General features: G+C 44.5%; 1 protein-coding gene across 3 annotated transcripts in view; it reads left to right on the top strand.

Moving 5' to 3' along the window:
- Window positions 1–13762, top strand: part of LOC106583933 (DENN domain-containing protein 1B) — a 203209-nt gene that overhangs the window by 100503 nt on the left and 88944 nt on the right. For all 3 annotated transcript variants that reach the window (XM_045706032.1, XM_014168622.2, XM_045706033.1), the window contains exons 4-5: window positions 7838–7887; window positions 8976–9095. In XM_045706032.1, coding sequence (XP_045561988.1) covers window positions 7838–7887; window positions 8976–9095 — 170 coding nt within the window. The remainder of the gene's footprint in view (window positions 1–7837; window positions 7888–8975; window positions 9096–13762) is intronic.

The raw sequence follows: 13762 nt of genomic DNA, 5'->3' as shown, positions 1-13762 counted from the left end.
ACCGAGTTCCAAACTGCCTCTGGAAGCAACCTCAGCACAAGAACTGTTCGTCGGGAGCTTCATGAAATGGGTTTTCATGGCCAAGCATCCGCACACAAGCCTAAGATCACTATGGGCAATGCCAACTGTCGGCTGTAGTGGTGTAAAGCTCGCCGCCATTGGACTCTGGAGCAGTGGAAACACGTTCTTCTGGAGTGATGAATCACGCTTCACCATCTGGCAGTCCGACAGACAAATCTGGGTTTGGCGGATGCCTGGACAGCGCTACCTGCCCCAATGCATAGTGTCAACTGTAAAGTTTGGTGGAGGAGGAATAATGGTCTGGGGCTGTTTTTCATGGTTCGGGCTAGTCCCCGTAGTTCAAGTGAAGGGAAATCTTAACGCTACAGCATACAATTACATTTTAGATAATTCTGTGCCACTTTGTGGCAACATTATGGGGAAGGACCTTTCCTGTTTCAGCATGACAATGCCCCTGTGGACAAAGTGAGATCCATACAGAAATGGTTTGTCAAGATCGGTGTGGAAGGACTTGACTGCCCTGCACAGAGCCCTGACCTCAACCCCATCGAACACCTTTGGGATGTATTGGAATGCCGAATGCGAGCCAGGCCTAATCGCCCAACATCAGTGCCCGACCTCAGTAATGCTCTTGTGGCTGAATGGAAGCAAGTCCCCGTAGCAATGTTCCAACATCTAGTAGAAAAGCCTGAACTAATGCCTTGATTTTGAAATGAAATGTTTGACAAGTAGGTGTCCACATACGTTTGGTTATGTAGTGTAGTTCTAGATTACTTATCTTGTGAATGATTTGATTTCTCTAGACAAGTGGCACGTTAACCTCAAAATAAACCGAACTCAATGGAATTCAAGTAATTGATCCGCTGTCAGTTAATTGGTTAAAATTGGTTAATCGCTCAGCGCTACTGGTTGGTTGGATGGCTGTCTGATAGGTTGGCTGGCTGGTTGGTTGAATGGCTGGCTGGCTGGTTGGTTGGTTGAATGACTTGCTGGTTGGTTGGCTTACTGTCTGGTTGGTTGGTTGGTTGGTTGGTTGGTTGGTTGAATGGCTGGCTGTCTGGCTAGCTGGCTGGCTGGCTGTGTTGGCTGGCTGATTTGTTTTTAGAATGGCTGGCTGACTGGCTAGCTAGCTGGCTGGGGGAATATAAATCAGAGCCACAGCTTAAAGACTAAACCCCCAGAGTGGAGCAGCCTGGGGAGAGAGAGAGCGGAGGTGAACTGAGCCGCATCTGCCTCACTCCTCATCTCCTCTCTCCATCCCTCCCTCGATGACAACTCTCGCTTTCTGTTTTTCTTTTCGTACATTCTGTCTCACGATTCCCTTCCTCTTTATCCAATTCTCTTTTTCGCCATTCTGTTTCCCCATTTTTTTTTCTCTTTCTCTCTCTCTCATTTTCTCGCTCACTCTCTCCTTCACTTGTCATTCCTTTATTTCCTCTATTTCTCATGGCACGAAGAAGTGACTATTGGCTTGTTAAGTTAACACCCAAAATGAAACACCAAGGCCCTGGCTGGGTAGCATTTAACCAGTTGGTTGTACCTAGTTAGTACCATCATTTCTTCCCACGAACTGCTATACTTTCTGGACTGGCTTTTAGATCTTCTCTCTGTTCTGTTATAGTCTTAGTGCATCATCTATGGTTTGGAAGGACATCAGCTCCTACAAGAGCAGCAAGTATATTGGTATCGTCTTGCTAGGGGAATTTGAATTTACGTTCTGTATTTTACCTAGTAGTCTACTTAATCATTGCTGTTTGAACTGTATGATTGCTCAGTGCTTTTCACTGTCGTTGCGGACTTAGATTAGTTTCAGGCCTATTTGTGTATCAGTCTTGCTAATTTCTGGGTGTGTTTTATTGTAGGGGGTGTTTTCTTCACTTCTGCCAAGCGGTCAGTGCGGGGAGTAGTCTTTCACCTCTGCTAGGCAATTAGTGTAAATACTTTAGTCTCCCCTGTTTTTTCAGCGGCAGTATTGTCAAGCGGTGTTGTCGCCGAAACAAAGACGTTCTGCCAAGTTATTTGAGGGAGTTAAGAGAGGAAGGCTCCACACCGCTCTCACTTGAGAATCTTACCTAGTTATTTTCCGATGATCTCATTTTGCTCTTTTGTAGCTTTGGCAAGTATGTGTGTGTGTTTCCCATCCCAGTTTGCTCCTCTCTCTGTAGGTTTTACAGACACTCCCCATCCTATGGCTGCAACCCTTCTAATTTAGTGTAGCCGATGTGCACAACCCATGTGGAATTGCTAGTCTGCAGTCAATAAGGCTGAGTGAATCTCAGCCTATATTGCTTTTCATTCCCTACACTTTTTGGCCCTGACTGAGATATGTATTAACCCAGAGAACACTGCTACTCCAGCTGATCTCTCGTCATCTGACTATGTGTTCTGTCATAGTCCTCGAGAGCATGTGGTTGTCAGAGTGGTGGCACAAGGCTACTAATTTCTCTTAAGTGGATACCCCCCTTCCCCCCCCTCACCTGTCTATCTCCTCAATTGAATTCCATGCGATCACTGTCACCTGTCCACTCAAGCTTAACATGATCATTTATTGCACACCAGGTGCCCTTCGAGAATTCTTCAATGAGCTTGACACCTTGATAAGCTCATTTCAAGACGATGGCTCACGACTTTAACTTCCTGACGCCTGACTTCAGTTCATTTCTTTCCCCCACTTTCTTATTTTGACCTCACCCTTTCCCAGTCACCTCCCACTCACAAGACAGGCAATACGCTTGACCTCATCTTCACTAGAGGCTGTTCGCTATCTAATGTCACTGCAAACCCCCTCCATGTCTCTGATCACTACTTTGTTTCCCTTTCTCTCCTTCTAACCTCCAACCCTACCCACTCAGCCCCTACCCAGATGGTTATGCGCCGCTGCAATCTTCACCCTCTCTCCCGCGACTCTCTCCTCTTCTATTCTATCCTCTCTTCCTTCTGATAAATCCTTCTCCCTTCTATCTACTGGTTCTGCCTCTTTGACCCTACTCTCCTCGCCTTCTACATCCTATGCCTCGCACTGTCCCCTTTCCGGCCGGCCGGCTCGGCCCTCCCCTCCTGCTTCGTGGCTGAGTGACTCATTCCGGGCTTACAGATTGGCTACAGGCAGCTGAGCGGAAATTGAGGAAAGGTCCTCCGGGAGTTTAGTTATCATCCTTTCAGTCCATCCTCTGTATCTGCTGCTAAAGCCACTTTCTGTCACTCTAAATTTCAAGCTTCTGCCTATAACCATAGGACACTCTTTTCCACCTTCTCCTCCTTCCTTAATCCTCCACTCCTCCCCCTCTCTGTTGACAACTTTTTCAACCACTTTGTCGTCAAAAGAAGTTTGACGACATCCGCTCCTTATTCACTCAGCCTATTGAGTCCACTGATCCCACTCACACAGAACTACCCTACGCCTTGACTTCTTTCTCCCCGCTCTCTTCAGATGAAATCCTGCGACTAGTGAGGTCCAGCCACCTGACAACCTGCCCGCTCAACCCAATCCCCTCTTCCCTTCTCCAGACTATCACCGGAGATCTCCTCCCATTCCTCCCGTCCTTCATCAACTCATCAGAAATGACATACCTCTATCCCTTCTTTCTTTTATTTCCAAAACACTTGAGCGTGCTCTGGCCAACTGTCTCGCCATTGCTCTCAGAACGATCTTCTTGACCATAACCAGTCAGGGTTCAAGGTGGCTCACTCAACCGAGACTGCTCTTCTCTGTGTCATGGAGGCTCTCCTCTCTCTCCTCTGTTCATATCCTCCTAAATCTATCCGCTGCCTTCGACACCATGAACCATCGGATCCTCCTCTCCGTCCTCTCAGGGCCGGGCGTCTGAGGCTCTGCACACTCTTGGATTGCATACTACCAGGTGACGTGGAGATGATCTGTGTCTGTACCATGTACTCTCACTACTGGTGTCTCCCAGGGCTCAGTTCTAGGCCCTCACCTCTTCTCTCTGTACACCAAGTCACTCGGCTCTGTCATATCCTCAAGTGATCTCTCCTATCATTGCTGTACGGATGACACTCAACTACTTTTTCTCCTTCCCCCCTTCTGACACCCAGGTGGCGACATGCATCTCTGTGTGCCTGGCAGACATCCCAGCTTGGATGTTGGCCCACTGTCTCAAGCTCAACCATCACAAAATGGAGCTGCTCTTCCTCCCGGGGAAGGCCTGCCTGCTCTAAGACCTTTGCATCATGGTTGACACCTCCACAGTGTCCTCTTCCCAGAGTACAAAGAACCTTGGTGTGACCCTGGACAGCACCCTGTCATTCTCTGCGAACATAACTCGCTCCTGCAGGTTCATGCTCTACAACATCCGTAGAGTACGACTATTCCTCACACAGGAAGTGGCTCAGGTCCTTATCCAGACACTTGTCATCTCCCGTCTAGTCTACTGCAACCCTCTGTTGGCTGTGCTCCCTGCTTGTGCCATCAAACCCCTGCAATTTATTCAGAATGCCGCAGCCCACCTGGTGTTCAAACTTTCTAAGTTTTCCCATGTCACTCCGCTCCTCCGCACACTCCACTGGCTTCCAGTCAAAGCTTGCATCATCTTCAAGACCCTGGTGCTTGCCTACGTCGATGTGAATGTGTTTAGTCCTAGGGTCCTGAGCTTAGTGATGAGCTTTGAGGGCACTATGGTGTTGAACGCTGAGCTGTAGTCAAGCACTTAATGGCTACAGACGTGAGTGCTACAAGTCGGTAGTCATTTAAGCAGGTTAACTTGGCGCTCTTGGGCACAGGGACTATGGTGGTCTGCTTGAAACATGTATGTATTACAGACTCGGTCAGGGACAGGTTGAAAATGTCAGTGAAGACACTTGTCAGCTTATGCTCTGAGTAAACGTCCTGTTAATCTGGCCTTGTGAATGTTGACCTGTTTAAAGGTCTTACTTACATTGGCTACGGTGAGCATGATAACACAGTCGTCCGGAACATCTGGTGCTCTCATGCATGCTTCAGTATTGCTTACCTTGAAACGCACATTGAAGAAATGTAGCTTGTCTGGTAGACTCGTGTTACTGGGCAGCTCGTGGCTGGGCTTCCCTTTGTAATCCGTAGTAGTTTGCAAGCCCTGACACATCCAATGAGCGTCAGTGTAGTAGGATTCAATCATAGTCCTGTATTTACGCTTTGCCTGTTTGATCGTTCATCCCAGGGCACAGCATGATTTCTTATAAGCGTCTGGATTAGTGTCTCGCTCCTTGAAAGCGACCGCTCTAGCCTTTAGCTCAGTGTGGATGTTGCCTGTCATCCATGGCTTCTTGTTGGGATATATACGTACGATCATTGTGGGGATGATGTGGTATACTCCTCAATGCCATCGGATGAATCCCGGAACATATTCTGTGACTACTGAGGGGAAGAGGCGTTGTCATGTCCTTTTTACGACTGTGTTGTTGTGTTTGGACCATGATAGTTCCTTAGTGACGTGGACACAGAGGAACCCGAAGCTCGCGATCCGCTCCAATACAGCCCTGTACTTGACACGATTGTGATGTGTTGTTGACCCACATAACTATCTTAAGATGAATGCACTAATTGGTAGTCACTCTAGATAAGAGCCCACCTGGCGTCTGCTAAATTACTAAAATGCTAAATGTTATAAACAGTGGTCCACTTCACAGTACACAGTGGGTTCCCTCTCCCAACATTGAGCTGGGTTTATGGGGCTATCAGCCCCAGCCTGTTTAGAAGGATCTGCCCTCAGAGAGCTGTTGGTGACCCGTCCATTGGTGTTCCATAGACAACAGAACAAAGTGGGCTCCATGTTAACACCATGGGGAAGAACAGGCTGAGGCAGAGACAGGCCAGTGTGGAAGGGAAGTCCTGCCTGCTGTAGCTATGTTGGGAAGGGATGTGAAGGCTATGCATAGGCAGAAACAGAGGCAGGCCCTGTACTGTGCTGTAGTTAGCTGTGATGCCAGACCTCCGCTAGGGGAGCAGAGTGTGCTGTCTCACTGAGTGATACCCCTGTCTCTACCTCTGATAAATAATGCAGCCTCTACACACACACACACACACACACACACACACACACACACACACACACACACACTAACGCACATGCCTTCAGAGCTACAAATGTATTAGCTGCTTTATATTCTTTTGTCTTGGGAAAACGGTTAGCAGGGGGAGGAGGGGAGAGGAAATAGTGTACAACAGAATAACAACAACAACAGTGGCAACATTGGTTCCCCCCCAGTCTTGGATCCCCCTGGTATACTGGAGGTCCCACACATCACCTGGAGGAATGGAGGAGGAAGGCGGGGGTGTTGGAGAGGAAAGAGAGGGAGACAGAGAGCGAGAGAGATGCTTGTTGGAGAAGGAAGGGAGAGAGAGATTCTTGTCATTTGTGTGCCTTCCGGAAGGGAAGAGGGTTGGTGTTGGAATGTTGTGTACATTGAGAGAGATGGCCATCTGTTTTTCTGTATATATGCCTACAACACACACACACACACACACACTTTTGTTGTATCTGTGATCTTGTCGGTCTCCATGGCTCAGGGACTGTCACTTTTCCTGTCAACACATGTGGGCGGGGCTATGGCCGTTACGGAATTCGGCAACCCATACGTTTTTATTTGAAGAGAGATAGAGTATGTGTGTGTCTGTGTGCCATATGTACAACACTAAGCTAGGCTCTCCGAAACATATTGGTGTTCCTACATGGCGGTTAATAATAGTAGTGAGTCCATACGGCGGTGGCGGCTCAGACGTGTGTGACAGTTTTATAGCCACACAGCCTTCCTACACACTGATACGCAAGACACACACACACACACACACACACACACACACACACACACACACACACACACACACACACTACCCCCACCCTCATATCTCTGTTCCTTGTTGCCTGTGGTTATGGTGGCAGGCAGCTTTGTCTAGTGATCGGGGGGGATCAGTGGTTGTTCCCCATGGCTAGGCTGCTGTGCCAGACAGACACACAGACACACAGACCCAGGACCAACCTCAGTCAGACAGACAGACAGAAGTGGTGGCTGGCTCAGCTAACCCATATGGTGCTCTGCTCTGCTCTGCTCTGCTCCAGTCCCCCAATTACTAACCCCCCCCCCCACAGGGGAGGTGTTGGGAGATAAAGGCTCTACACCCCCCTCCTCCCCACTGCCCGTTCCGTACCCCCAGAGCTGCTTAGCCTATTGTCACAGCAATCTGCCACCACCTATAGGTCTTTCTCTCTTCTCTCTTCTCTCCTCCATCCCTCTATCCCTGCCTCCCTCCCTAACTCCTTCCATCCCTCCCGGCCTCCCTCCCTCTTTCACCGCCATCACCCCTGATAATCGATGCACTGTAAGTAATCGTAGCTAATTATTTAAGCTATGGGTCTGGACCTATAGAAAGGAAAACCTTTTCCCTGATTCTCTCAACTGAAACACTTATCAGCTCTGGGGATTAAGTTGTTTCTGTTGTATTTAGGTTATTTAGCCTAATTGAATTATTTAATGAGATGATTTTAATGAGACCACTGTCAGACTTTGAATTAGTCTTTGTTCAACAAGTAATTTTATTGATGAAATATATTTGATTAGGCTAAACTTACAGGGTTGTGTATGAACACACAAACACATGCATTTTTGAATAAGACATGTTATAGAAGTAGTGTTCTTACTATTAATGCATTGAGTATTCCATCGTTTTTAAACATGTATAAGTAGCATTATACGAGCATTATATAAAACATCTACACTGGCTTGTTACTGAAGTGTGACTGTTGTTTTCGTCATTGGTTTGTTGTTTGTGTTGTTTATGTTAGTGTTGTCTAATCAGTGGTTGTGTTATTCTGGTTCTCAGGAGTTTCTCCAGACGGTACCCAAGTTCTGCTTCCCCTTCGATGTGGAGAGGTAGGAATAAGATTCCTTCCCCCTGCTCCCCTGTTAATAGTCCTGTGCTCTACCCGACCAAAACAGGGACGCACACGCACTAATATGTTTTAGTAACAGGAGAGCTGTGTGTGTATGCTGTGGAGCGATGGCGTGTGGAGTCTGTTGTTAACAGCTGGTGGTGTAGTTGAAGCCAAAAGCCTCTCTTAGTCTCCTAAACACCAAGCCAGTCTGCTCCCTGCTCCCTGCCCAACCCATGCCAAGCCATTTGATCTCACTCCCACCACGGTGTGGGTGTGCTATTGTGTGTGTGTGTGTGTGTGTGTGTGTGTGTGTGTGTGTGTGTGTGTGTGTGTGTGTGTGTGTGTGTGTGTGTGTGTGTGTGTGTACCCGTGTGTGCTTTTGTATGCATTTGTGTCTGTCTGCATATATGTGTATGTCCCGCTTGTATCATGTGTTTTATCTTTGATTGAATAACTATATCTCTAAGTTTGGTACCAGTCTGATTTGAAAAGCAGCCCTCTGTAGAGGAGTCTGCTCTTATTTTGTAGCCTGGAAAATGACATTGGAAAAGTGCCATGGTATAGTTAGGGGGTGGGGGTTGGGATATCCTGAGCTGTGCTGTTCTCCACACAAGCTTTACTGCTGCCATCTAGTGATGAAACTTCATAAGAAATACACATACCCAACTCACACACACTCAACAGTCAGGGACTGTAGCCAGAATCATAGCGAAAAGTTTAGAGGTGAGGATGAGAGACTTCGACTTAGTTACTTTTCCCATTTTTTTAAAAATACTGTATCTTTGTAATGTTATTATATGTTTGTCATTGCCGTCCTCTGCTGTGATAATGTGGTAATAAGGAGTTTCTCATTTTCTATTTAACTGAAACCATTACATTACTTTCACTGATCTGATTGTCATGATTCCCTGGACTGAAACTCTTGATAAATGTCCCATGTGTGCTTGTGAAGTAATGATTTGTTATTTCTGTTCCATAGGTGACTGTGTGGTAATACTGTATTTCTTGAGGTAATTGGTCGTGTGTTAATGGTGTGTTCTCTCTCTACCGTACGTGTGTGTGCGTTTGTGTGGTGACTGTTCCCAGGGTTTCCCAGAGTCAGGTGGGCCAGAACTTTACCTTTGTGCTGACGGACATCGAGAGCAAGCAGAGGTTTGGCTTCTGCAGACTCACTTCCGGCTGCCGTGTCTGCATCTGTCTGCTCAGGTACGACACGCTCGCACATACGCATATTTAGTAGACTTTGATCTCGAGCGACTTAAAAATAGTACATTTAGGTAAGGAAGCTTATTCTTTAGCACCCTCAAACTCAACTCTGGACCTCAAAGCCAGTTCCACTGCGTTTTTTCATTGTTCCCCTCTAATCTGTGACTGATTTAGACCTGGGACACCAGGTGTGTGCAGTTAATTATCAGGTAGAACAGAAAATCAGCAGGCTCCGGACCTCATAGGGTAAGAGTTGAATACCCCTGCTTTATCTATTGACCGATTGCATCAATCAGTTAGTCATTCATGTTTTTTTATTTATGAAAATGATTTTGTCACAATTACCTTTTTCATGAGGAAAGACATCTATATTATTGACATGTTAATTATTCATCAATACAAACCGTTTGTAATATCCTCACGTCAGTCATATGCAGATTATATTTCTTAATTGATTGTAGAGAGAGTGGGGTTCTCTTTGGAAGCAGTATGAATCAGAGTGTTACCCTCTTCAATTTCTTCATGCCAGTTACAGAAACATTCTAAACTCCTGAATTCCATATTAGTTTGGATCCCTATAATGTTATTAATTCAGTTAATTTATTTAACCCAGAGTCAATTAGGAACAACCTATCATTTACAATGACAACTATGAAGAATTATTTTAATTGTAAATTGTCATTTCAACTCCCTCTCGAGATATCGTTTAGCACAGCCTGGATTTATCTCAAATATGATGTCATCTTTTATTATTAATGCACAGAAAGACGTTTTTAGTAAAAATGTATTTAATAGGGCCTTAGAAACGTTTATATTTTATATTAACAATTTAAATAACAAACATTTCATTATTAAAACAATATAGTTGAACAAACCACAGAAGTAATGGGAACTTGCACAGTCCAAAAACAATAATGGAAAAAAGATTATCGAGAAAAAAAACCCGAATTTCTCATATGCTAAACTAAATGCAGTAATTGCCTAAGTGTCGTGAGGTAGTGTGTGTTGTGTGGATATTGACTGGCAGCCGCAGGGTTTATCTTGTTCTTGATGAGCTGCTGTCGAGATGAGCTGCCCCCCACCTCCGCCCCCCCCACCCCCCCACACACACCCGCCCATCCCGGCCAGCCACCACCATGCCCTTTGTTTTCCTTTTTCTTTTTTGTCTTTCTCCTCGTTATTCGGCTACAGGCGCAGAAGCACGGCGAAGGAAGCCGCTTTGCCCATAATTATGCATGAAGCCTCGCTGCCAATTAGCAGAGACTCCCCTGTCCCCCTCTCTGAGTCCCACATGCTAATTCATTTGACATATGATGTATACAATTCATTATGCATTCTGAACAGTTTGCATGGCTTGCTTCATTCATAATAAGAAATGTATAGAAAGAAGAAGAAAAAAAAATCTGTGAGTGTGTTTTAAAGACTTCAGTTTGTTTTTGCTGCCTGCTTTTTTGGCTGGTAAATAGACCCACTGTGTGGCGAGAAAGGTTTGTGAAAGTTTTTTAAATCATGATTACAAAGACGTGCATATTTTAGATATCTCATGGTTTAGATATGTGAAATATGTACAAATGGAATGTTTGCATCAATGACAGAGATGGCAGACTTGGTTCCAAGTTTATTTCTTTTTAACCTTTGTTTTTCCGTTTTCTTTTTTCATTATTTTTTTCATCTTTTTTTATTTTTTTTACATATTAGTAATACAAAGTAGGATGAAGAAGAAAAAAAAAAATCGCCCATGTTTGCTTTAATTGAGAAATGCAGAAATGGAAAGAAGTTGGGAATTCTTAGATAAGCAATCCAAGTTGTGATCATATTGAATAATCATTTTAAATCTACAGTATGTAGTGATCAAATGAGACAGATACATTGCCTTCACAAAGTATTCACACCTCTTGACTTGTTACAGCCTGCATTAAAAATTGTATGAATTGAGATTTGTTTTGTCGTTGTCCTACACACAATACCCCATAATGTCAAAGTGAAATTATATTTCTCTAAATTTAAACAACTGAACTAAAAATGAAAAGCTGAAATGCCTCAATAAGTATTCAAAGTAAACATTTACTTAAAAAGTCACATAATAAGTTGCAAAGACTCACTCTGAGTGCAATAATAGTGTTTAACATGATTTTGTATTGGCCCACACACATAATTATCTGCAAGGTCCGTCAGTCGAACAGTGAATTTCAGACACAGATTCAACCACAAAGACCCGGGAGGTTTTCCAATGCCTCGCAAAGAAAGGACACCTATTGGTAGACGGGTAAAAAAACTAAATAGCAGACATTGAATATCCCTTTGAGCATGGTAAAGTTATTAATTGCACTTTGGATGGTGTATCAATACACCCAGTCGCTACGAAGATACAGGTGTCCTTCCTAACTGAATTGCTGGAGAGGAAGAAAACCACTCAGGGATTTCACCATGAGGACAATGGTGACTTCAAAACAGTTACATAGTTTTCTCCTATCAGAGCCATTAAACTGAGAATGGATCAACAAGATTGTAGTTACTCCACAATAATAACCTAATTGACAGAGTGAAAAGACGGGAACCTGCACAGAATTAAAATATTCCAAAACATGCATCCTGTTTTCATTAAGGCACTAAAGTAAAACTGCAAAAAATGTGGCAAAGAAATTAACTTTATCCTGAATACAAGGTGTTAGGTTTGGGAAAATCCAACACAACAAACACATCACTGAGTACCACTCTTCATATTTTCAATCATGGTGGTGGCTACATCATGTTATACTTGTCATCGGCAAGAACTAGGGAGTTATTTTTTAGATCAAAATAAACGGAATAGAGCTAAGTACAGGCACTATCCTATAGGAAAACCTGGGTTAGTCTTCTTTCCAACAGACATTGCAAGACAAATTCACCTTTCAGCCAAATATGCGCTGCAGTTTCTTACCAAGATGACATTGAATGTTCCTGAGTGGCCTATGGCAAGACTTGGACATGGCTTTACAACAATGATCAACAACCAACTTAACAGAGCTTGAAGAATAAAAAAAAGTGCAAATATTGTACAATCCAGGTGTGCAAAGCTCTTAGAGACTTACCCAGAAAGACATCACTGCCAAAGATGATTCTAACATGTATTGACTCAGTGCCTTGAATACTGATCTAATCAAGATATTTTAGTGTATTAGTGTTTTATTTTATCTATCTATCTATCTATCTATCTATCTATCTATCTATCTATCTATCTATCTATCTATCTATCTATCTATCTATCTATCTATCTATCTACAGTTGAAGTCGGAAGTTTACATGCACTTAGGTTGGAGTCATTAAAACTTGTTTTTCCTCTGTCGCAGCCGGCCGCGACCAGGAGGCCCATGGGGTGGCGCACAATTGGCCCAGCGTCGTCCGGGTTAGGGAGGGTTTGGCCGGCAGGGATATGTGTCTCATCGCGCTCTAGCGACTCCTGTGGCGGGCCGGGCGCTGTGCACGCTGACCAGGTCACCAGGTGAACGGTGTTTCCTCCGACACATTGGTGCGGCTGGCTTCCGGGTTGAATGGGCATTGTGTCAAGAAGCAGTGTGGCTTGGTTTGGTTGTGTTTCGGAGGACGCATGGCTCTCGACCTTCGCCTCTCCCGAGTCCGTACGGGAGTTGCAGCGACGAGACAAGACAGTAACTACTACCAATTGGATACCACGAAGTTGGGGAGAAAAAAGGGGTGAAAAATACAAAAATAAATATAAATAAAATAACTTGTTTTTCAACCACTCAACAAATTTCTTGTTAACAAACTATAGTTTTGGCAAGTCGGTTAGGACATCTACTTTGTGTATGACACAAGTCATTTTTCCAACAGTTGTTTACAGTCAGATTATTTCACTTATAATTCACTGTATCACAATTCCAGTGGGTCAGAAGTTTAAATACACTGAGTTGACTGTGCCTTCATACAGCTTGGAAAATTCCAGAAAATGATGTCATGGCTTTAGAAGCTTCTGATAGGCTAATTGACATCATTTGAGTCAATTGGAGGTGTACCTGTAGATGTATTTCAAGGCCTACCTTCAAACTCAGTGCCTCTTTGCTTGACATCATGGGAAAATCAAAAGAAATCAGCCAAGACCTCAGAAAAAAAATTGTAGACCTCCACAAATCTGGTTCATCCTTGGGAGCAATTTCCAAACGTCTGAAGGTACCACGTTCATCTGTACAAACAATAGTACGCAAGTATAAACACCATGGGACCACGCAGCCGTCAGGAAGGAGACACGTTCTGTCTCCTAGAGATGAATGTACTTTGGTGCGAAAAGTGCAAATCAATCCCAGAACAACAGCAAAGGACCTTGTGAAGATGCTGGAGAAAGCAAGTACAAAAGTATCTATATCCACAGTAAAACAAGTCCTATATTGACATAACCTGAAAGGCCGCTCAGCAAGGAAGAAGCCACTGCTCCAAAACCGGCATAAAAACAGCCAGACTACAGTTTGCAACTGTACATGGGGACAAAGATCGTACTTTTTGGAGAAATGTTCTCTGGTCTGATGAAACAAAAATAGAACTGTTTGGCCATAATGACCATCGTTATGTTTGGAGGAAAAAGGGTGACGCTTGCAAGCCGAAGAACTCCATTCCAACCGTGAAGCACGGGTATGGCAGCATCATGTTGTGGGGGTGCTTTGCTGCAGGAGGGA

This window comes from Salmo salar, chromosome ssa23, assembly GCF_905237065.1.
Source record: "Salmo salar chromosome ssa23, Ssal_v3.1, whole genome shotgun sequence".
Classification (NCBI taxonomy): Eukaryota; Metazoa; Chordata; class Actinopteri; order Salmoniformes; family Salmonidae; genus Salmo; species Salmo salar.
The sequence above is the reverse complement of the archived record's forward strand: the minus strand, read 5'-3'. Positions and strand labels throughout refer to the sequence as shown.